The following is a 25,058-nucleotide window of genomic DNA, read 5'->3' on the forward strand; positions in this document are numbered from 1 at the left end:
ATATATATGTGTGTGTGTGTGTGTGTGTGTGTGTGTGTAAAAAAAACCCTGCACTTTCCCATTTTAGGGGTATATTACAATCAGTCAGGTATTGTGTTATTGTGATGTACTATTAAACATATACTTTGCAATTTATCAATTACTGCAGGATAACTGCATCATGATATTGTGAGGAAACTATTGTATTGCATTGTTTCCTTCCAAGTTTCTTTATTTATTTTTTTCTTTTCTATTGTGAATAACTCAAGAATTTTCATTGTGAATTCTTTCAAACTCATGAGAGATTTTCTCCATGTTTTTAAATGTAACTTGAGGTAATTTTCACAAAAAGGTTAAGGAGCTTTCTTCGTGCATTTCCCCTAGAACTTTTGGCACGCTCCTCTGGGACTTTTCCCCTAAATTTAAGACATTTCACAAGGAACTTTAAGAACTTTTCCTAGAAACTTACAGCTATCTTGCCCAGTTATATTTAAGGAATTTTCAACTGAAAAGTCAGGGAAGTTTTTAGGAATTTTGAAGAGTTTTGGGTGTTTTTCCCCAAAAACTTTCTGTTACTCCTATCATACTTTCTTGGGATTTTTATTCCCTATTATTTATATGTCTTAAGTTCCTTAGTTTTTGTTCTGTCACATTTCCATCTAAGGCCAAAACAGCCCCATCATGTATTAAATGAATTTGACTGACTGAAAAAACATCAGAAATTTGGGTCAACATTTGTCATTATGGAACCTGTGGTGGGCCCCAAGGCCAGACCATTTGAAAACAACTGTGTTACATTTTTTCACTTGGTGCTGGACTTTTTCTTAATGACCAGACAGTTAAGAGTGTATCTTGGGATAGCAGTCTACCTCAACTATCCATTCATTTATATAGCCACTAAATTTTAACTAAAAACTGAGTGGCCAGTGTTAACTAACAACCTTTAAGTGTCTTTTAATCTTGGGAGTGACATTGTACAGACTATGATGAATGTGTTTCAATCCCAAATCTTCCTTACAACAGCACCAAGAGGACTTTGGATTGAAAAGCATTCATTATAGTTGACAGGCCTACAGTGCCACTGCCCAGAAGAAAAGATTCAAAAAGGACACTTCTGAAAGCCGAGAGTTTAGTTCTTTGATTCAGTCTTTTTTTGCTGTGAACCTGAGGAGGCTTAATTGTTGTGAGAGTGCTTCTTTTTCCACGTTGTGCCACTAAATTTTAAAGTATTCAAAGTAGGGGCTGCTGACCCACGTTTCATTGTGGTAACTGGGGTAAAAATCTGCACCTTAGCACCTCATTTTGATCAGTTTAGATCATTGGTTCCCAATCTGGGGTCCGAGGTGGTGGTGGTGGGGGGGTTGTCTTTGATAAGAGTAACATGCATAGGCCTTTTAGGGCAACAATTCAAAACAATTCAAATCTATGTTGATTTTTTTTATGGCAGTGTGTCGCCTTTTCTTCTCTCTTGGGTCCTGGGGGGGGTTTGCTTTTTTTAGGTACATGTAGGGGGGGCGCCAGGGAACAGGGAAAAATGGTTGGGAAACACTGGTTTAGATGATCCTCTGTCATGTAGTCTCAGAATCAGCTGAGTCAAAAATTCACACATATGCCTACACTGCCCCCTGGTGGAATTATACCTTCATTCTGTGAGCTTCAAACATTCCCTGCAGGACAAAATTCAATCAAAGCATGAACCAACACAAATGGAACAATAAATAAGACGAGTCAGAGACCATGAATGGCAATAAGCTTTTTATTTAAACATTAAGGCAGTGTCTTTTTTTGTTTTCATTTTTACACTGCTATCCACAAAGCTTGCTGGTGGGCATGTAGAATTTAACCATGTGAATATTTCTTTTTTTAATCAGAATACCAACCTTGAAGCAAGCCACATAAATATTTACATCTCTTCAGTTTTATATACAATCCTTGCTATTATACAGTGGGTTATAATAAAAAAAAATCATTATGCACAAAATGGATGAACAATGTTTTACTGTTTATATCAATCCCAGCCCACCCTTCCCACCCAAACCCCCACCCATGTTTGGACAGTCCAGGGAACACATTGGAAAATTTGAATAACTGTGTTTTGATTTGGGACATGACTGAAATCAAAACAAACTGTACGCACAAAAAAAGGATGCATGTAGAAATGTGTTTAAGTATACTTTTTTAAGAAGAATGCATTAGTCTGTCATTGTTTAGGGAGCAGCTAGATATGGCTTAGTCTGATTTATTGTCACATTCTTACATTTTATCAGTGGAAAAATGAGAAACACGCCGAGAGACTGACAGACAAACCTGTCTGTACTTAGCTTTAGCTGGATAAAACAACAAACCATCTCTACGGGGGAAAAACAGACCTAAAACCATGTTCTTCAGGTGTGGCATGCTTTATGATAGACAGGTATGATGAAGAAGGAAGAGGAGGTAGTCCTATAACAGTCATGTTTGTTGTGACCAAACAGACAGATGAGAGAGGTTCATCTTTCTTGAACCCTCGACATCTTCACCAGCATCGTTTTAGACTTTTGAACAGAAGTTGTGAGCTATTTTGCAACATCAATAAAGAGGAGGATGTTAAAAACACTGCAGTGAACTGTGAAAACATGTAAAATAACAAAACAAATGAGAGTTCCCCTTACCCTCATCTAACCTGAAGAAAACGTGGGATGTGATTGGAAAAACAAATCAAATGTCTTACTGTGAGGAGAAAACAGTTGCAGGCCCTGGTTGGAGTTACTCTGATAAAGTTAAAGTTTGCTTTAAAGATAAATTTCAAGAGTGAAGATATTAAAAGCTAAGGCTGTGATGGACACAAAGAAAAAAATGCACATTTAAAAGAGGACGTTTGTTTGCTTGTTTTAGATTTCCCTGCGTGGAGAGTCGTCACCCTGTCATGGGGGGCTAAAAGAAAAAAATTTGTGCGTCACTTGATAACTTCAGTTCTGTATATGTAAAATAAATGGCACTTAACACTAGGAATATCTCATAACTGTACAAAAATTTGCCTGGATGAGGAGTCAGGGTCTTGGCTCCTCTTTTAGGCAGTAAAAGGTTAAAGTCTGACCGTCACAACAGCTCCCAGATGGGATTGTAGCGGCTTAGCTGAAGCCGACACCGCCATGGACCAAAGGTTATAGAAAGATGGCTTTTTTTATGTCACCTATTTAGTTGCAAACCCCGAGTGATGCTGCAGAGTTTGTCTGTAAGCAGCTTTAAGGTTGGTGTGCACCTGCTCGAAGCGGCTAAGTTGTCACTAAGATGTGATTGTCACTTTGAGTGTGGGAGTGATGAAGACCAAAAATAGACAGATAGGTGTTAAAGGACACCTCCATGGTGAGATTTCCATTCTTGAGTCCATTTTTCACCTGTCACAGGAAATGCAGTCTTAAAAATGCCATCGTGAACAGACTGACGACTAAGTGCTCAATATCCAAACGATTTGAACAAACACAGACATGGTTAATATAAAAACAGTGAGAAAGTGTCACTTGTTTCAGTGCCATCCATCTGGCAAATCATCTCTCCCCACGTGGACGCCTGATTCAACAGGCCTTCGCTGTTCCTCAGGACCCCTCCCTCCCCTAATATATGACATCAGTATGAACAGCATGTGTACCCTGTAAACCAATGATATGACCCTCCCGCATTACAATCTTTGCCCCCGCCTCGACCCCCAAAAAAGATACATCATTGCAGATAATAGACAACAAATGACACCATCAAAAGTTCACCATCAAAATGTACGACAGGTCTCAGCTCACGTTCCAAACACAGGACTGGACTGAATTCAAAAGAAAGAACCAAAAGAAGGAAACAGGATGTTGATTCTCCTCTCATCCCCTCGCTCGTATTCTTGGTGGTAGTGGCGCACAGGCCGCCCGCACCTGGAGTCCACTGTGAGGAAACATGAGTGTCCCGCTGTGTTGGTCAGATCTCACCCAAAATCTGTGACTCGAGCGGCCGTGGTTACGTTCATGATCAGACCAACGTGCCAGCACATCAGGGCACTACACCCAAAGGTGCAGCTCCATGTGTCTTTATTGATAAGGCCAGTGAGGAAAAGTAGTAAAGTTAAAAAAAAAAAGAAGTGATTCGTCCTTTAGAGTAGTCCTGGAGTGAATGCATAATTGCTAACACAAACACACAGAGCAGCAGTGTTCCAGCTCGATGTTGTTGGCATGATCCTTATTCAACGACTGACGGAGGAAATGTAGAGAGGAATGGTGCAGAGAGGCGTACAGGTGCCAGCAGGTGTGTTTGTGTGGCTGCAGCAGCACAGAGTGGATCGAATGCTAGCGCTGGTCCTGTGTTACGGTAGATTTCTGGGTCACTCGCTGTCAGACAAAGTCTCGTACTGAGACATGAGCAGAGGCTTAGGCTCCTCCTCCCAGGTCCTGCCCTGTCCTGGTGCTAACGCGGGGGCTTGGCCCATCGGCTGCCCGGAGGAGGGGGAGGGAGCCGACACTGTGCCGCTGGGGAAACGCATTATCAATGGGTTACATGGAAAAGGAGTTGGGGTTGAACCTGCAGAGAGAGAGGGACAGTCGTGTTTGTTATCATGTCCTTTTCACTGGGGAGTTAAAGAGTCTCAAGAAATGGTTTCGTACCTGTGGATGAAGGCCGATCCTCCCACACGCGGTTGGTGAGAGGAGTTCGTCTGTTGCAGTCTCCCTCAGAGTGGACTGAGGACACAGAGGATGGTCTTTCCCCTCCAGACAGACCCGGTCCTGGAGATTTGGCCTTCCTCCCGTTGGAGCGCCCACTGCCCTTTGAGGACTTACCCCCACCTGCAAACAGAGGAGGCGGGGCTTAAACTTAAAGCTGTTCAGTACAATTTGGAAAAACAAGCAGCAACCTCTAATGCTACAAAAAGGAGGTCAATATGGCAGTGCAAAAACCTGTAGTTCCTTAAGAGTCCACTGAATAATAGTAAAATATATATCTTTATTTGTAAAGCACTTTTAAAAACAAGGATTTAGAGAGGGCTTTAATTAACATGCAGAGACATACAAAATAACAAAGGCTAAGTACCAAGACACAGAGGCACCATACCTACAATGACAAGAAATACAACTTTAAGCAAATCTACCAAGATAAATAATCCAAACACTGAAGAACCAAGCAATACATCAAAAAAGCCCAGGCAACATAAAATAAGACCAAGAGGACCGCATATCTAAGACGGTTAAAAAAACAAAGTATTTTGGTTATGATGGCTCAGGTCTTTATCGGCACAAACTGTACAGGTGGTTTATTTTTTAAAACTTGTATGTTCTTGCTGTAAGAAGGTAGCAGTTATGCAAAATTGGGGCACTGCTGAAACGACTAAAAGCCAACATGTTGCAGCCATTTGTCGTAAGGTCCACCTCAGTGTTACCTCTTTGTCTGTTAGTAGCCTATGCATAGGCCTGGTGATGTAACTCTGACTGCATTCATTACTTTCTAGAGTCCATCGTGAGAAAAGGCTTCATAAAGATTCATTGCTTCACTTTACTGCAAGACATTTTCAAAAAAGGATGCAGGATACAATTGGCATGATGTCCGTAATGGAAGATATTTGCTCAGAAAGTTTACCATCTGTATCAGCAAACACAAGAATTTCTGCTCATATTGACAACACATATACTGGCTGTAAATATCAACTGCATGTATACATACATTTGTGAAGTTTTAGGCAGGACCAACAGACCTATTAAACCATTTTCTTTGTACATTCTCATTCCTTGAATTGAAAGTTTGTTGAACTAAAAGGACTGAAGCTTGTTTTGTTGTTTATCCTAAAACACAAAAAATATATCGCCCATCCCCATTATCTATATATATATATATATATATATTCAACTTGGTGACTGTTTTAATTCTTATCATTTAAGCTATGTTTTGTTTTTTGTTTTTTGTTTTTTGTTTTTTTTTGGGGGGGGGGGGGCTTGAAAACGTTCCCTATACACATTGTCTTAATTACAGCATCAATAGTTCAGGCTCTCAGGCATTCTTAGCTTTTTTTTATTTAGTTTTTGAATAAATAAAATAAAACGAAATCAACAGGCTTTGTTCTTAACGACTTACATGGTTGTACATCAGCTGCTTTAAAAATATTTTTTTACCACTTTTGTCCCCTCAGAAATTGACAGAAAGAGGTTTTTACACTTCCAAACTGAGCTGTATTTGCTCTGTTTTTTCTCCTAGTTGCAGTGACATTCATTTTTGTGTAGTGCAGTTTCAAATGCTTTAATTGATCAGATGCCATCAGCAACAAACATGCTGAATAATGTCCATGCCACTTCTTTCTTGTTCTAATCTTTGTCCACTGTTGTATTTACTCGAAAGAAAGAGTTCCCAAACAGAGGGCTTTTACCTGGGAATATTCAGGCTGTTGCAAGACTATGTGGTTGTGTGGCTGCTATGACGATGTGGGTTGCGGTTCTGTTTTCTTGTCTGTGTATGAGCTTTGCTCCACATGTATTCATTCAGAAAATTTGTACCAAAAGGCCCGTACCAAATCACTACGGTACAAATACATGTACCTTTACACCCCTGGTAAAGCCTGTTGTTACCGGTGTTTACCAGTGCTATACAAATAAAAGTATTAATGGTGTTATTTTTAATTTAGGGGTAATTCAGCATAGCTGAGTGAACAGAACTGCCAATAATTTAGGCTAAGAGTGCAGCAGTGTTGTTTATTATGTTATGCAAAAATCAACAAAAACAATGCTCCAACAGATAAAATCCTTTAGTATCTTTGCAATAAATAAGTTTGACAACAGTGTTAGAAGAGGCTTTACAGAGGACTTAAATTAGGAATAAATGACAATGCTTAAAAGGAGAAGAAACTCATTGAACACAGTAATTAACAAGAATATGAGCCAAATCATAAAATAAAGACCCACTGGCAAGAGTGGATTTTTGTGCATTAAAAATGCTTTATAAGAAATGCTCAGTAAGCAGAGCTGATGTTTACAGACTTTATTAAAGGCTCAGTTCTGTTCAGGCTCTAGCCAACAGATCCCTGACTGTCTGACTGATGATCTGGGGGAAGATGTCAATGTTTTGTACAAACCTGTGCAAATCCAGAGTGCCTTGCAGAGAAAATTGTAAGATCTCCCCCAAATGTCAGACTGGGCTGCTAAAAGATTCACTAATAGGACAGGACATGTAAGACTGTAACTGAAGAAAAAAAAGGGGGAGAAAAGATGTCTCACCTTGTGAGAAAGAGTCTTCCCCACGTCCGTCAGACATGTTAGAAGACAAACTGGAGCTCATCATGTTAGCAGCATTGGATGGAGGACGTTCCTCAGACTGATCATCGTATTTGCCCATTAAGGCTTTCCTTATGATGGCCTCCAGGCCGATCGAGTTACCGGGGGTCTCTGGTGTTGGGTGGCAGCGGACACTGACAGGTCCTGTGGAAGGAAGAGTGTTCCAACATTTAGAGGGAGAGAGCAGTGCAGGGCAAGATTGAGGGAGAAAGGAGACAGAAGGCAGAGAGAGACAATTCTTTTAAAGCATAAAACACTTTTCTTTCTAACAAGTTACCTGCTAAACTGAACATTTAACATCCAAGTATTCCTGCTGTGGCCTTGCATAGCAGCAAACTTGGTACAAAGTTTACTTGTTGATGTTGACACAAAAGCTTCTATGTTTGTAGAGAGAAGTTTTGTGCTGTGTGTATCTGAAGATAACCTCACTGCAGCTTTATCTCTGCATTAAATTTTTTTTATGCAGTGAGTTACAGTCCTCATAGTGTCATCTAGCTAGATAAACAGAGACAAGAGTCTTAAGAAATTCTGTACTGAGCTAAGAGGCTAACTGAGCCCTTTAACATATAAAGAATGCCTCATTTTTTACAGACATGCTTATAATTTAAACGGTGTTATGTTATCAGTGGGGTAAAAGACAAAGTAAAGATGAGCTCCTTTATGTTAGCAGCGGTGGCTTGCTCCTGTTTAGATGCCAGTTTTCTATCCTTCATCCTTTGTTGTTATTTAATCCACATTAAAAAGCCAAACTGGGACCAGTTGAAGAGCCATTTGGGAGTCAGACAACAACCAGCTCCACAGAGCTGAGCCCAATGATCTGGATCTCTTAAAAGAGATGGATTTCCCATTACAGTGAGAGAAGCTGGAGGTAGCTGGAGGAAGCTGGAGCTGCTTTGTGGAAACGGACCATACAAGAGCGGCTTGTCCAGGCTCTAGACAAGGTTTTTTTTAATTCCTGCCTGCTGCCATTTCTCTGTGACATTTACTTTTTCTATTTTATTCCTGGATATTTCACTACTTTCAGGACACAAAAGTACCTTAACTATTAAGATTATTTACATTTTGACACTTTAATGCTTGTCAAAGTCGTTAACAGCTCAAAACATGACCTTTTGATGGCCTTTCTCTAAAGAGAAATCACTTCTTGCCCCCTAAGGGGTGTCCTCCATCATCTGCAAAGAACCTATAAAAGGGTCCACTTTAATCATCAATCTGGTGTTATTTTTGCATCAAAAGGCTGAATTAAAGACAGCAACTTAAAAAGAAATGTAAAAATATTGTGATATAGCCTAAACATATTGCAATATTAATTTAAGGCCACATCACCCAGCTCTTTAATGAACATGCCCATCTTCACATTATATATGCAAATTTTCAACTTTTTATTTCAATTTGACTATTTATTTTTGACAATGATAAACATGTTAGCATGATCCTTATTCAATAACTTATTTAACATGTAAACCATTAAGTAACATCAGTCAGTAACAATAACCAAAGCTTTACAATTATGAGTTAAATGATGACCTCAAAGTTTTGTCTAAAATAAATGTTTCTTAGCCTCTTACTGTCTTCATAGACCACTAAATTTAACACCACAAGCAGAGTATCTATAACAGCACTTTTCAAGGTAAGTCAGAGGAAGAAATCCTGGCCTTCCCCGTTCTAGCAGCGTAGTTTAAGTGACAAATCTCTCACTGCGACAAGTACCAAGATAATAAATTGAATTGGTCTGGTATGTAATGTTCTCACCGTCTATTCAAGGTCCATCATAAACGCTGCCGTTTGATACTTCTGATATGAATCATCATTTACAGTGTCTATAAAAACTAACACTCCTGAAGCTCTTGTAGAAGTTGACTTTCAGTAGTAGAAGGAACATTTTGTTATATTTGTTTGCAGAATGAAGTAACCTTTACAGCCAACTGCTTCATTCACACACTACAACAACATGCTTTACACAGCTTTACTAAATCATTTACAGCAAACATGAGCTGTGCCACAGAGCCTCTACTCTATTATGAATTTAAATCAGAAGTTAGGTTAAAGAAAATTACCTGCAGTTGTAGACGCTGGCATATTGAAGATCTCTGTTCCAGGCTGACCTGGATCTGTGAATGGGAGCAGAGTTTCAGAGCCTGCTCTCTTTATCAATCCTACTGCCTAACTTTTTCCTCTGAAAATGTTTGAATGTTTACTCATGTCTTAGCTGCGGTCAGACTTACTGAAATCCCCCTCATTTCCCACCACAGTCATCTTCTTGATCATCTCTTGTTTCTTCGATGCCACAATCGCTGACGTGTTTTCAGTCAACTTGCTGAAGAAGGCCGGAGGCTGCGAGGCGTTGGGAGGAGAGCGGGAGCCCATTCTGACGGAGGGGGAGAGCTAGATTAACATTCACACTCTTACAAAGGCCTGGGATAGTCCCAAAATTTAAGAAATGCACCGTGGATGATTATATGCAAAACGTTCTGAAAGAGCTCATGACTTAGGTGAGATTTGGAGCATGAATTTGGCAGGTAAACTGAGCCCTCTAGGTCACACAGAGCAACAAAATATAGGACAGAAACTGACTCTCACCCTGGAGGAGGTTATACAGCACATCAAGTCTGGGAAAAAGTGGCTAAGGTTTAGCAATCTGATACCTGATGATTTACTACACCCAACTTCAGTTAATACAAGCAATAAAAACTATTCGCAGCAGGCCGTTTTTGTACACGTCTGCAGCAATGTGAGCTGTTAGTTACCCTTGCTCCCCCTGCTCATTGGGGTAGGCTCCTCCCTGGGCTTCAGATTCAGAGTTCGCTCCAGCAGGAGACACCGGCTCGATGCCGTCATTGGAGACACTGACTGGGGACGACTTAGGCTGTGGAGGTGACCTGCAGAGAGAGAGACATGTCCACAGAATCAATCTAAGGCTGCACACAAATGAGAAGTTTGTCAGTCAAATCAGATTTGGCAGCTCAGATTAAGCTCAGTTTTGACTACTTGATCCTTGTTTTCCAGTTCTGTGCCACACCAAAAGCATGCATCAGTCTCATGTACGACCAAACACAATGGCTGTCCTCGATGGCAGTAATAGGATTTTACAGTACTCAACTACTCCCCTGACCTTATTGATGAGTACTTGCTTGTTTTATTTCATCCTTCTACATGGGCCTGCTGGTTTCCCACTATGTTTTCTTTGGTGTACTTAAAATGTAAATCTAACTGAGGGTTATTTGCTGTGCCTAAATGATATGAATACAAAGAAAACATCAACACAGAGCTCCATGGCATAAACGAGACAGTCCAAACTATATTCAGTTGTCACAGTCACCTCTTCCAAAGACCAAAGCTTGAAACTTTGAGACAAAAAAACAGTAAAACATAACTCCATAGAGAGATCTGTGCATGAGTCTGTTGTAAAAGCCACTTTTGAGGGATACTGTAAATCAGCACTCACTTCTGCTGCTCTTTCCCCATACAGCTGTTTAACTCTCATAGCTGCTGTTAGCAGTGATAGCATTTTTTACTCCTACTCGACATATGCCATCAGCTCAAAGAAGCCATTTCCTGCCACAAGGCTTTAAAGTGAGCATAACTCCGGTCACAAGTTAAAGTGTGCTAACTGATGCAATCAGGGCTGTTTTTCATTGTCTCTTGCGTAATGCATTCCTTAAAAGTTACTTTCCAAAAAAAAAAAAGAAAAAAAAAAAAGCCAGAGCCATGGCTGGAAATGTTTTACCTCTAGTATTCTCTTAAGTTATTATTTGTTACCAAGTACATTCAGATAGACAAACACAGGTTCAAAGTGCAATTTAAGTGCAGCACATAGGAAATGAAACATTACACCTGCGCTGCGGTTTTGCTCGACTAGAGGCGAGCAACCTCGCAAGCTGAAAATGTGTCTAGAGCTGAAAAGGCCGTCCACAGCACAGCCCTGATGAGGTTGAGAGAAGAGGGCAGGGTTCATGCAGGAATAGTATGACAACAGCAGATTATTCTGCCTTTTTGGGGTTTGATTTGCTGTTAATTTTGACATGATTCCATTGTTTTATTGCTTCCACCATGGTTGAGTACATTATGAAGTTTAAAGGTTCATGTTTGCTACAAAGGACATGCAGGCTCATGTAAAATTCTGTGGTTTTCCACTTCAAAAGTTGACTTGTCAGTGGGGCCTTTATATCTCTGTGACCCTCTGACCTCCCAGTAACCTTCTGCTTGTGCCGCAGGATGACACCTGATGTTGATACAGTGACAATTTACAATCAGGAGTCCGTGCATTGTGTTGTATTTTGAAGTTTGCCAGCTGTTTGGATCAATCTGCTCTGTGTGGATTGATGCAGTTTGACACCAAAAAAGAGACCTGCAGCTAACTCCAACAAATCAGAGCAACTCTTCAGGGATGTGCTGGAGCTGGACTGGAGTTTCTAGCAGTGGAACCTCTCTGATTGACTAGAGAGGGAGTGATATGCTCTGCAGTGAGTTTCGCTGGTGGATAGCGGAACAGCCACTGTATTTGGCAATTGGATGTAACTTGATAAATGATTGCCACATTGAGCACTCATACACATCCCTGCTGGATACAAAAAAAACATTTCCTGCTGACAACTTTCTAACCTTTAAAATCAAATCACTGTCTTTTCTAGTGAGCTAGTAAGCCATAGTAAACTTTTAAAAAGTTAGTCTCTCCTAGAATACAGAGTCAAAATCCTATCTATCTATCTATCTATCTATCTATCTATCTATCTATCTATCTATCTATCTATCTATCTATCTATTATATATATTCTGGGAGATTTTGTTTCACCATCTTGGTTTGTTTTGAAGGAGGTGAGACCAGAGAAATTTTAATCTACAGTAGCTGAAGATCTTATTAACTATGGACCCTTAAGGCTTATTCACTGTTGTTTCAAGGCGTGATATTTACACCCCTGTGAAATTTGATTTCAAAATGAATGTCATGGAGACGTGACATTCATGTCAAGTAATCCCCCTTCTGTGCCGGGGTCAGTGGTAGTATTAAAGTCAGCAGGGGAGTGCATCACTGTGCATCAGTCTTGTGCCAATATGGAATAGATATGAGTTTTTAATGACGTAATGAGCTCCAGGGTGCTTGCACAGAATGCCCTGTGAAGAAACTAAAAAGAATCTTTGTCTAAAAACAACTTCAAACAACCAGCCTCAGCTTCCCTCCTAAACATTGCAGCGCCTTTTCAATAGGAGAGACCACCATCAAGAATTCTATCTCACCAAATCCTAAAGTGTGTTTGTTCAACAGAACGGTAGAATTACAAAGACTTAGCAGAAAAAAAAAAAAAAAAAAAGGTGTTGGTATCAGCCATGTTATTTTCAACATCTATAGCAGTACTAGCCTAGATTTTCACAATGGCTTCATCACTAACAAAATCATAGGTGTGGTTATTCACAGAATTTTTACAGCGGCTTATTTCACAGGCATTTCTGTAGTGACACAATCACAATCATGTCTGACATTAATTCCTACCGGTCTCTGTTACGTTCTCCACCAAGGCCATCCATATACCGGGACCCTGCAGCAGACTCCTGTGAGGTGGGCGGGGCTTGGGAGGCACTGGGTGGACGGGTCAGGTCCAGGACAGGAGAACTGTGGTAACTCTGCTGCTGCTGACTCTGCCTGGTATAATCTTTAGTTATCACCTCCTGTTAAGACATGCCATCATCAGGGACAGGACAGTGCTGTTTAGTGTAAATTTAACACCATAATACTTGGAAGAGTCACAGTACAACATTAATATTAAGAAAGAAATGTTTCTTTTTATACTGTTGAGCTTATTTCATGTATGAATGCTGTAGCTGAGAGAACGTACGCTGATGTGCTGTGCCAGGGTGACCACCCTCTGGCTGCCTTTCACACAGGGGGACGGAGGCTGCTGGCCTGGAGACAGTCTCTCCTCAGACGGAGGACGGTACATCTGCTGCTCCAACTTCTGTTGAGCTGAGAGTCAAATCCATAGAGACACAGTCACCCGAGCACACAGACACACACAGACAAACAACATCCAAAGTTAGATTGTTTTAAAGCCTGGTCAAAATTTCTAAAATGTTCACATAAAAACATGCAGAATTCAGAAATGTCAGCCCATCCATCAGGACTCACAGTGGATGTGAAATTTTAACTTTTCATGTCGCTTCTGCACATGAAAGCTACAAGGACATGATTTCCTACAAATGCAGTGGGATTGTTTGTTTAGAAAGTGATTCATATGGACCTAGCAAGCATAACACTTTGCGGAAATGATGCTAAAATTAAAAAGGCTTTGCATCAGTGACTCATAAATGGAGAAGTCACAGACCCTCACTTTTGAACTCGTGTACTCAAATTCTGTTCTGGTTTTATGTTTTTAAACTGAAAAGTACGACCAAAATAAACAACATTACAAATTGAATGAGTGAATACGATGAACAGCTCTGTACTCTCTAAAAGACCACTGCAGAAATATGTTTTTCTCTGGTTTGACTATTTCAAGGTCTGTGTTTGAATAACATGAACAATTGCTGTACTTTTGTATGCAGCATTTCACTCAACTTCCAAATATTATGTTCTTTTTTCTGCTCTCATATTTGTGGAAACTAACATCTGGATACAGACCTTCGATATTGCAGAAAAAAAAACAGTTCATATCTATATTCAAACAAGAGTATACTAAAGTTTTCTCTTAAAAATTAAGAGATTGTGCTACATTTTTCTTAAATTAAGTCTCGGAAGCCATTCTTTTCAAATGCCTGTTTTAAATACAGTCACAGATTAAAGCAAAAGTGCTTTAAGTTTTTGCAGCAAGATGGGCACAACCATAGATTGACGAAAGTGTTGAACACGCAGTGGTGTTTTGTGACAAAAGTTATCTTCTAAGGCAACCAGTCGTGGCTGCCAAAGTGAAAATGTCATCTCAAGCAAACTTTTGGTAAAGGCTAGTAAAGTCTAGTAAAAGAAAAGAGGTGGAGCAGAGGCAAATGTAATGGCCATTTCCGACTGGCAGCATGTTGACTGGAATATAAACTTCTATTTGGTGCATTATTTATGGACTAATACCGCATCTTTATTTCAACCAGTTGTCATTTTTTCTGCAAATAAAATACCTATGGGTAGATGACAGCGAGCATTTCATTTAGAAGTAAAAAAAAAACAGTGCTGTATTTCAAATATATACTCAAACACAGACCTGTAAATAGCTGAACCAGAGAGAAACATACTTTTCACACTTTTCTTGTGGTCTCTTATCTTTAGACTTCACTCACACAAGGAATCAATATATTTCTTTATTTTAACAATGAGGAGCCTCTGAGCCTGTTTGAAGGTGTTTTCCCCTGTGCATAATGTCTCACTATGTTTTCCTGTGCAGCTCTGCACTACAGTATTCATCCCGAGAGAGGATGATGCAAGCTGAGTGGGGCTGGTCAGGACTGACTGTATGGACTCCCAGGAGAGGACAAGTCCCCCGGAGGGACAGGATGCTGTGGTAATTGTTGTTAGCTAGCAAAAACACAAGAGATTCTGGGTTCAATTCAAAAACAGCTAATGACAGCTTTCATTTCTCTCTTTGTTGGTTAGTGATTGCATGCCAACAGCAAGGTGATGATGTCCTATTAATAGCTCTGCCTCCTGACTGTTTTGAGAAGCATGCTTCCTGTTGACTTTAACCACAACACTCATCTGGACTCAGCATGCAGCTCTCACTCTCCCTACAGGCTTGTAATTTATACAAATGAGACATGTCGCTCTACAAGCAGAGAACAACAAAACAAAATCACATTCCAAAAGATGGACAAACTCCCTGAGGCTTGATTGAGAGAGATGTGCTGAGTGTTTGGCATGTGTGGAAACAAAAAATAAAATAAAACAATCAGCATAAATTACAGTGAGCCATAAATATGCAGAACATGCAGAGATTTTGGGGGGCAGAAGCTGCAGTACCCCTCTCCCCCTGGATGGCTGAAAGCCTTTTTTTCCTCGTCCCCTTTCCCACCCTCCTCCTCCTGTGCAACACCGGTGCTCTCTGTGACCCCAGGGAGTCCGTTTGGTGGTTGGTAAGCTTTCATGATGTTTAATTTAAGGGACAAATTTTACATTCCCCTTTAGTCATCTGGGTTACATGTGGGCTGAAGCAGTGCCACAGAAAAAAATTTCAATATATCTACAAGTGTCATCATGAAGAAGTGCCTCAGTGTCTGAACAACAGGCAGTCTCATCTAACCTGAAAGCTTCTGGAGCTGAAATGATTTTAGAGTCTACAATATTCTTGCCTATAATGAGGTCTGTTAAAGGACACAGCAGAATGGGAGGGAGAAGGGGTGCCGCATGTTAAATTGACATCCTCTACAAAAAGAAAAGGAAAAAAAGCAGCAAAGGATGTTCTGCCTTAATGTCCCACCATCTGTACTACTGTAAAAAGGGCACCTTAAAGGACACCTAGGATCTTTTTCATGGAAAATTTAATGCGTTGAGTTGTAAGCCATTAATGTTTGATCAATGTTTTATCAGAACTGCCTCTTTTATTTAATCTCAGCCAGTTAGGTCCAATCAAAACCAGCGTGAGGATTTCCAGAGGGCACCCTTGGTGGTCTTTAAGTCTGTAAAGGAAAACTGATAAACTGGAATAAAGCAAAAAGTATAGCATTGAAGGAAAAAAAATGTAAATGAATTGGGCTGATTTGATAATGCCAACCACCACAGCGTGCAATAGGCCACAGACTGACGGGGGAGGGTCTGAGTGATGAGGGGGGACCCTGGGATCCAGAGCGTCTTACCATCAGTGGCGCTGCTGGCAACAAGCGAGCCCGTCTCTGGCATCCCCGTTTCACAAGAAATTTGACGCATAATAATCGCGTTTATGAAGTTGGCCGCAGTCATGGTGGTCTTACCGAGTGCTCGGAGCTCTTGTTCCTGAATGGACATCGGTTTGTTTTGAGTCTTTTCCCTACTAGGAGTACCGCTTTCTCCACGGCCAGGAGGGTTATCCGACTGTGGGGGCAGCAGGTGTTGTGGCCGGCCGGAAGGTGGGGGATAAGGACCCGGGTACATTCCTCCTGGGCTCGGGCTGGACAGCTTGGGGTCAGATTTGCTAGAAGGCCCGTGCTGGTCCTGCATCTGCTTGAGTAGACCTCCTCTGTTTTTTACTCCATCACATCTCTGCTCTTTGGCCACACTTGAGTCCATGGAAGGTGGGTAGGCCTCAGGGGGCACACCTGTCCTTTGGAGGTGACCAGGGTAACCTTGGTAGCGGCCCGGCGCAGAGGACATGGACCTGGAAATCAAACAACACATACTTAGTCAGCTGGGTGATCAAAATGGTCACTGTCTTCTGAGAAATAAGCTCAAGAAAACACCAAAGATTTAACAATGCCCTCTGGTCGCGATAGGATTCAAATCAACACTGGCTTCAGGATAAAATTAATACTTAATATTTATTTAGTACATTTTTGGACCTTTATGTCTTAACTGTAGATAGTATAGTGGACAGAGACTAAGCAAAGAGAGTGGGGAAAGGCCAGTAAAAAAGAAGAGTCCCGCACAACAAGCCTCTGCACACGAGCTGCAGACAATACTCCAAGGCCATGAATAATCCATTATTCCCTATGCTTTCACAGTTTCAGGGAAATGAGATGGAAGTGGAAGTATGAAAAAAATCAAGCTTATTTTCAGACAACTGAAATCATAAGGTTCAAAAGCAAAATCTGAAATTAAGTCTCTGAGCACAAAATAGCTACAAGTTGCAGTAAACACGAAAGAATTCTGATGACTGATCAATGGATTTGGGTCTTAGAACAGGTTTTCATCACTTTTAGCTTCAGGTTTTTGGCAGTGGGGCCGACTGAGCGGGGTCCAATGAATCACTGTTGTTCCTTAGCATAATCCCACTCCTTTACTGCTATAAAAATGTAAAAGCAAAAGGCACTGCAGCATCTTAGGTTCAGTGCTTGCACAAGGCCAAGTTACTTTTCACTGGGAATCCCAATGCAGAACCACTGCCTAATCTTCTATGATTCGAAAACATATCAATACAAACATATCAATTTTTGCATTGCTTAGTTTTGCCTGGCGATTAATAGCGGTCTTTTGTTGTATACTACACTGAAAAATTCAGATTTTTAAAATGCTTAACATGAACTTATAATACGCCGTCATTTGTATATGTTTTAGGCATGTAGGGCCGGATGGATTCATCCCAGGCCCAGTGTGCCACAACCCAGGACTGGAGAGGGGTGGGGGTTGGGTAGCTAGAGGTCAAACTATGGACATGTGGACCAAGTTCAAGCTTAAAGGCAGTTCTTTTTCCAGGCCTTTTCACCCCTGGTGATATGCTCAGAGACTGCCGGTAGTTTTTAGGCCTTTTGGGACATCCACAGCATGATCAGCGGCTTGTGGCAGCCCTACTACCTGTCCAAACGCACCCTGGGCCATGCTTACTCGCCAAATCCACTCCTTACCCCACCCTAAAGGTATGGACTTATCTAATTTTTTTTTTTTTTTTTTACACATTATTAACCAATGCCCCTGGTATGCATGCAAGGACATCCAGAGCATGGCTGGGGTTGTGTCAAGCCTCGTTCCTGACCATGGTGCCCTCATGCAGACTTACTCACCATTACATGCTTTAATGAAGCCTCAAATTTTGGCAGGAATCTGCTTATAAGTACTTACTGTATGTTTTCTTAGAAGTTTTTTTTATGAATTAAAGGCATTTTTTATCATTTTGAAGTAACATAGTAACTGAAAAAGAATCCATGCTAAGTTTTCCTTGAGTGAAAAAATTTAAATTATTTCTTTTAAAGAATAATTTTAAACTACAATTCTCAATTAAAACAAAGGTTTTGAACCAAATGCATTTAGAGTATAAATCTTTGACTACATAAAGGTGCAGCCAGAGGTAAAATTTAAGGCACATCTCTATTTCAATGGATTCATTTCTCACAGAATGGCATGTGTTTTATATGTACTGATTTTTAACTGTCTGGTGAGGTACTACTACATCCTTGATTAAAAACAGAACTAATATGAGGTTTACCGAAACACAGATGAGCTGGAGTGTTCGCTGACTGAGATGTTCTTCGACCCTGTGTTGTGAAGGACGCTCGGCCTCTGCTGCACATTCTCCTGGGTGCGCGGGGACACAGGGGAGTGCTGGTGACTGTATGGCTGGGAGGAGGGTCTGACACTACTGCTGCTGCTGCTTGCCAAGCTGTGCTCTGTGCCTGAAACAAACATTTGATTTCATTACTTTCCTATCAAACCAGATTTCACATCCTGTATCTGACTTTGTAGATCAGTACTATAGAAGAATCTGCTCCACACCTGGTCTCCAGATTGGGGCGTGCTCCACATTTCCACTCGACCCGCCCTTCTCTCTGTCACGCTCTCTGTCTCTATCTCGCTCTCTGTCCCGGTCCCGTTCCCTCTCCCGCTCTCTCTCCCGTTCTCTTTCTCGATCTCTCTCCCGGTCTCGCTCGCGCTCCCTCTCTCTCTCCCGGTCTCGTTCACGCTCTCGATCCCTCTCTCTGTCCCGTTCCCGATCTCTCTCACGCTCTGAAGATGATGGCGCGCCAGGCATCTTGTTCATGTGTGAGGACCCAACTTCAGGAAAGAAGAAGAGGAAAAAGGAAGCAGTTGAAGAAACAAAAACAGAGCAATATATTTCTGTCCTTTTCAAGTTGCTGCTGGGATCAGAATTGTACCTGGTGAGATGGGGGAGGTGGTGTAAGGCCTGCCAGGGAAGGTGGTGCTTCCCCCGGGGATGTAGGTGATACGGTCCATGGGGGAGCCGGCTGCCCCTGCAGAGGGAGGGACCAGGACAGGTAAGTGTGGCACCTGAGAAAGATCGATGATTCCTAGAGGACAGAAAAAGGGGGATGATGAAAGAAGTGCCAAGCGTTTAGTTTGGGTCTCATTGGTTGAGAGAGACTGCAGGAGAGTGTTAGCTAACACTGAGCTTTCACAGTGGTCCACAAAAGATGGGATGGGACAACCCAAAAAATGAATTGTCTGTTTGTCATTGAAGGCTGTGATGTTTAGTGTTATAAATACTGACGCATAGGGGTGTAATTTTTCACACGGGTTACGGTTCAGGTCATACCTCAGTTTTGCGTCACGGTTTGGTACAGGGTTAGTTCAGTAAAAAATGAAAACAAAGAATAGAATTTATAGGCAAACTTCTAGATTTCTCTCCGTTATTACTTTAAAGCTGACAGTAGCGTACCTTACAGTTTGATCCTGCTAGTGTTATTAAGAACTACCTGTGATAGTTGGTACACCCTGTGTTGTAAATTAAATATGACAAAATAGGGAAAACAGATTATAAAAAGATGCTAAATAAAAAGCAGAAGAGAAAAAAATAGCCAAATATCTCCTGAAAATGATAAATAAATAAAAAGTAATATTGAAAATGAAATAAGTGTGTTTCAAAGCCTTTTGAAGGCATCATATTCATTTTCCTATAAAATGTGTCATGACACCATCACACAGTTAGTAAACAGCATATTAAAGTCTATACACAAATAAATAGAGGTAGAGAACACCAGCCAAAGAGTGAATACTTGTGCAAAATCATGACTCATGTAAGTCAGTAAAGGACTGCACAATAGTTTATGTAAACACGGAATAGGGCGTAGTAATGGAGTCCAAGTAGAACATATCCTCATATGGCATTTAAATGTATTACTTTTGGTTTCTGTAAAGATAATGGTGTCTTGTAAGCCTATTTAGGCTGGGCGTATTGTTTATGCATGACACAATAATAAAATTGAATCAAATCAATCAAAAATTAGCGTTGCTAATGTCCTTGACCCTCTCTGCTTTTACATCTAGAGGCTTTTTAAAAACACTGGAGTTGGTAAGAGAAAAAAGTCAGCAGTGTCGCCGCTCCTCTGCTTCTGTGCCATGCCCACAGCTAACTTTTCTTCTTTGTGTGTTTTGCTTCGCATGCTTCCTCCTCTTCTTCACTGGTTGTTTAAAAGCAGTTATAAGCATTACTGCTACTTAAATTGGCAGGTAATATGGTCATCTATGATTGCAGTTTTTCTCTGTAGGAAGGATTCAGACGCATTCATTGTGGGACTACCTGCACTGAACCACAACACTCAAACCATGACGGTTTGGGACAAATATAAAAACTGTTACACCCCATTTATAGAGGCAAGTTTAGAAAAAAAAATCACACTTTTCCTACTGGCAAGCATTTAAACCCTGGTTCAAAATGTGGAAAATTTTAAGGAGAAATAAAGTTAAAAATGAGAAAGTAACAATTACAAAGCCTTTAAAGAAAGGTGTACTGTTTGCTTGAGTAAATTACAGTTAAACAAACAAACAAAAAAAAAACAGACACTAAAAGCTCCTTTACAGATTGACAATAATTTTTCAGCAGTTTGAATTCAAGTTTTAAGGATCAAACTGTTTTTACATAGATAAAGAGGGGGATAAACGCTTTAACAAACAAGATTTTCCTGAAGCCTTCAAACAGACAGACAGCAACAATCTGTTTTTGTCTGTAGCAGCTTCTAATTAGCTTTACCTTCACTGGTTCTTCAAGGAGAACAGCAGCTGATTGCCAGCAACTTCAGTATGCCAGACGGATAAAATAAAATATGGACATGCCACATGCAATTTCAGAACAAAAAACACCTTAAACAAGTAGAAAAAAGCACTGAGAGAAAAGAAACAGTGGCTATAAAAACAAGTATTAAACAAAGCTGAAAACTGTCAACTACAGGGTTAAGCCAACTATAAACAGCACTACACTTCTAGGTGTTTAAGTAAACACATGCCTCTATTATTGAAAGATACCGAGTCAACATGAACCCTGCTGCTCTGGTTGAGCTCCTGCAGGTTAGCACACTTGAAGTCTGAGTTAAATATTGATCTGAAGACTGCAAAACATCATACAAATCCATTTCTCTGTTAGACATACATATAAGTAAAAATGGCTGTTTTTACATCAGCTTGTCTTACCACGAGGGGCTGCAGAGTATGGCAGAGGAAGAGGCTGGTCTCGCGGAGTTAGACCCCTCAGCATGTCTGAGCGCTGGGCGGCCATGGCGGCTGCTGCAGGCCACTGGTGCATCTGCTGGGAGGTTATGTAGTCGTTGAGCAGCGTTTGGCGGTTCTCCAGGGCCGCCGTGTCGGGGAAACCACGGATGAGGTAGGGGTAAGGATGAGGGTACGCTGGATTAGGAGCGAGGTGGCGAGGTAAGTAGTAGGCCGCTGTGTGAGGAGAGAAGGAAACGTCTGTCAGAGCAAGTCTTTCAATCATACTAAGGAAAAACATTTCAAAATGATTGAGGGCTTCGCAGTGATTCTGCATATTTTTCTTAAAAAGAAGTTTTCTCAGGAATGAGTGGGCGGGAATGTGCATGAGTGACATCCTCCTGCATCTACAGTTCTATCTGTCAGGCTTTGTTTAAACTGACAGGCCTTCTGGTACAACACTGCAAGAAGCGTTACATACTTGGTTGTAGCAATAGAGGCACTTTCAAGAGGAATGTAAACAAATAAGAAAGTCAAGGTTGATAATAATCAGACAGTTGTTGTTTGCCTGACATGAACAGTTGAAGACTCTCAAATAATGTTCACAGTTAAAAGACCATGGAGCCTTTTAAAGTCCAGGTACATCTTACAGTTGGACTTAAAATGTCAACAGAGCAAGGATTTGTTGATCCAACATGGCAACCTGAAGTCAGCAGCTGTCTGGTCAGGTCAAAATAACCAAAAACACCTAAGGAACTTCAAACTTAGATGACTCTGAGATGAGTACTGGTATTTATTTCAGCCAACTTTGGATGTACCTGGGTCAATTGGAATGCCACGTGGTAATGCTGCAGGATCGAATGCTAAGGGGATTTGACGGTACACGTCTGCCGCTCCAAGACCCTGCAGCAGACGCTCGTAGGTCTGCTGATCAGGAACACCCTGTAGTGGTGATTTGGTAGCAGCCATTTCCCTTGGAGTTGGTGTGGCTTTTCGTTCTTGGGGTGGGTTTTTACTCGAGCCTGGATTAGAAAACAGGAAAAAAAGTAATAAATGGACTCAGTGGGTTAAAACTACCTAGTGCAAACATCTCATTTTGTGTTTCTACAGCAACAATCAACTGTCTTGTACTCACTGTCATGCTGCCTTTGGCTTGCCTCCCTAGACAGAGGGGAGCCCCGATGTGAAGGCCCAGGGTAAGGGGTCCTCAGGCTGCCTTTCTCATCATAGCCCACTGGGCTGTGATGGGCCTTTCCTCCCTGCTCTGACCCCAGAGTGAGGGGAGAGGAGCGGGCTATGGGGCTAGCTGTACTGACGACAGCACTGGGACGCCCTTTAGGAGCCTCTTCGTAGCGTCCCCTCTCTGATCGCATCTCCAGGTGAGATGGGGTGTTGTGGTAGGAACGCGGTGAGCTGGCGATGATGGAGCGAACATCGTGACGTTTCCCTGAACCAGATGCCTCCTGCTTCATGGGCGTTCCCTCCAGAAAAGCACAACAGGAAAAAAAAGTCTAAGAACAAACATTTGGCATGAAAGCAAAGGCTAGCATGTGTTGTTTGTGTGTTTATACCTGTGTTATGATGCCCTCCTTTCCAGGCTGTCTGAGCTCCTCCCTAGGGATGAGGTGGATGGAGCGTCCAGCCTCCTTCACCGTAGGTACCATGCCCTCTCTGCTCTTCAACGGGTCTGGGAGAGAGCCAGGTCCACGGGGCGGGGAGCCTTCTCTTTTCATCTGTTTAGCCTCCCTCCTCAGGTAACCGTCCTGAGGGTCCAGATGACGAGGTATACCTGAAAGCATGAAAGCATCACAATATAGCTCTATGATACAGCATATCTCACATATTATGACTAAAAGTAAGGAAACAGATAAGGGTGACATAAGGAAAGATTCTGATAGGATTATATCACTCAGCTGACAAGCAGCTTCATCCACCACAATCTCAGCTGAGATGAGACAAGATGGCTATCTGACTTTGCTATCAGATAAACATGATTGTTAACATGGAGTTCCCCTGCCAGCAGGCAAGATCCAGTTCACTGGCACAATTTAATTCTTGACAGTAAAGGTTAAAAAACAAAGCAGAACTGTTTAGCCACACTGAGTGTGAAGACTCCTCTGAGGGGAGAGCACAATGAGAGCCTACTTCCAGCACGAAAGAGTATACAGTAATTTGAACAGATGAGAGATGATGAACTCTGTTAACTGCCAAGCAGAATTATTTACATTAAATTCAAAGATTTAATCTCTAACATCTTAAAAACCTCACAAAGTACTGCTGTGTAACTGATCTTAAGGCTTACAATGACATATAAATCCTTGTCAACTGTGATTAGTAAAGCAAATTCATTCAGTTCTTCTTCAAATGCCACGCTGCATTTTAAGTCTCTATGTTGCTGAGAGAAATGAGAGTTTCACTGAGATTTTAGGAACGGGAAAAGGCATTAGAGGCACAAAAGGTTAAAAATTAAATTTCCAAAACAACATAATTTCTTGCCTGTGTCTTGTGTCGTCATCCTACCTTGTGAGATAGAACCACGGATGTGATGAGCATCCTTGTAAGGTGCGTGGTGCGGACTGTCCCTGTCATGAGGCATGGCTCGACCGATCAGACCTGAGGAAGAGGAGGAGCGTTAGAGACGTATAATAAATATGTCTGAAACTAAAGCGAGGTTAATGTGATTAAAGGGGCGACTGTGGTTAAGTAGGTAAAGTCGGTCGTCTCACAACTGAAAGGTCGGGGGCTCGATCCCCAGCTCTTGCAATCACATGTTGATGTGTCCTTAGACAAAGACAGTTAACCCCAGCTTCTCCGCATCCTTACATTGACATGTAAATATGAAGGCATACGAATGGGATTAATTAGTACTGATGAACACCTTATATAGCAGCCATCACTATGAGTGTGGAGTGCTGGGTGTCAGTTAGTAAGTGTGGTGAACTTTGAGTAGTCAGACGACTAGGAATATAGTATACAAGCTAAAGTCCATTTACAATGTAAAGCTGTTAAGCAAGTTTATATTCAGTAGCTTTTTGTTCAAGTGACGGGGTTATTTTGGGTCGCTTCTAGGGCTGAACATTTGGGAAAATAATCTAATTGCAATTTGTTTCACCAATATTGCGATTGCAATTTGATACGCAATTATTTCTTAAGTTTGTCATCTAATTTATTTTCTATAAAAAAACAAACAATAATTAATTCTAAACTATACCCAACACAATATTAGATTAAACTAAGGCTGAACAATTTTGAAATAAAATATCTAATTTTGATGATTTTGATGCATTTTGCAAATTGGATATGAACTGTTGTATTAAAGGGAATGATAATTTTATATAATTCTCATACTTAACAAGAAAAAATAAAGAAGAAAAAGAAAACAGGAATTTTTTTGTGCACTATTCAAAAATATGCCACTGGAATGACTGCATGATATGTAACGCATAATGTCTCTGCTGCAAAAACAAGCGTTGAACTGGTATTTTGACACAAAATTCAGTTGAAAGAAAATTGCATCCTCTGCAATTTTAAAATAGCAGCAGGCCATATTGCAATTTAATCTAATTTGCGATTAATTGCCCAGCCCTGGTCGCCTCTTACCCTCACAGTTGGTGGCAGACAGTGAATCCCTCATAGGCAGACCTCGAGAGATTCCTCCCTCCATGACATCGTAAGGACGCTTCAGACCCAGAATCTCTCCGGGCTGCCCGGGGCCTCGGCCTTCATCTTTGGGAGTCTGAGAAGCTGAGCCTACAAATGAAAAACATATGTATAAGTAGGTGGAAAAACACTACGTCTTACTGGGTTTTACTTGTGTGTGTATATACATAAAG

At 41.2% G+C, this 25,058-nt stretch overlaps 1 protein-coding gene across 4 annotated transcripts in view; it reads right to left on the minus strand.

Moving 5' to 3' along the window:
- Nucleotides 1-1,721: 1,721 nt before the first annotated feature.
- ncor2 (nuclear receptor corepressor 2) overlaps nucleotides 1,722-25,058 on the minus strand; it is a 165,219-nt gene continuing 141,882 nt past the window's right edge. For 3 of the 4 annotated variants that reach the window (XM_041788206.1, XM_041788207.1, XM_041788204.1), the window contains 18 exons: nucleotides 24,826-24,975; nucleotides 23,746-23,838; nucleotides 22,797-23,014; nucleotides 22,361-22,706; nucleotides 22,044-22,247; nucleotides 21,211-21,462; nucleotides 18,942-19,094; nucleotides 18,562-18,840; nucleotides 18,275-18,461; nucleotides 16,131-16,513; nucleotides 13,079-13,206; nucleotides 12,736-12,911; nucleotides 9,995-10,126; nucleotides 9,473-9,615; nucleotides 9,305-9,358; nucleotides 7,191-7,391; nucleotides 4,599-4,778; nucleotides 1,722-4,515 (listed from right to left, as the gene is read on the minus strand). In XM_041788206.1, the coding sequence (XP_041644140.1) occupies nucleotides 4,319-4,515; nucleotides 4,599-4,778; nucleotides 7,191-7,391; nucleotides 9,305-9,358; nucleotides 9,473-9,615; nucleotides 9,995-10,126; nucleotides 12,736-12,911; nucleotides 13,079-13,206; nucleotides 16,131-16,513; nucleotides 18,275-18,461; nucleotides 18,562-18,840; nucleotides 18,942-19,094; nucleotides 21,211-21,462; nucleotides 22,044-22,247; nucleotides 22,361-22,706; nucleotides 22,797-23,014; nucleotides 23,746-23,838; nucleotides 24,826-24,975 (3,476 nt within the window). In that variant the 3' untranslated portion in view covers nucleotides 1,722-4,318. The remainder of the gene's footprint in view (nucleotides 4,516-4,598; nucleotides 4,779-7,190; nucleotides 7,392-9,304; nucleotides 9,359-9,472; nucleotides 9,616-9,994; nucleotides 10,127-12,735; nucleotides 12,912-13,078; nucleotides 13,207-16,130; nucleotides 16,514-18,274; nucleotides 18,462-18,561; nucleotides 18,841-18,941; nucleotides 19,095-21,210; nucleotides 21,463-22,043; nucleotides 22,248-22,360; nucleotides 22,707-22,796; nucleotides 23,015-23,745; nucleotides 23,839-24,825; nucleotides 24,976-25,058) is intronic. The other variant, XM_041788208.1, reaches the window with a different exon arrangement.

This window comes from Cheilinus undulatus, linkage group 5, assembly GCF_018320785.1.
Source record: "Cheilinus undulatus linkage group 5, ASM1832078v1, whole genome shotgun sequence".
Lineage (NCBI taxonomy): Eukaryota > Metazoa > Chordata > Actinopteri > Labriformes > Labridae > Cheilinus > Cheilinus undulatus.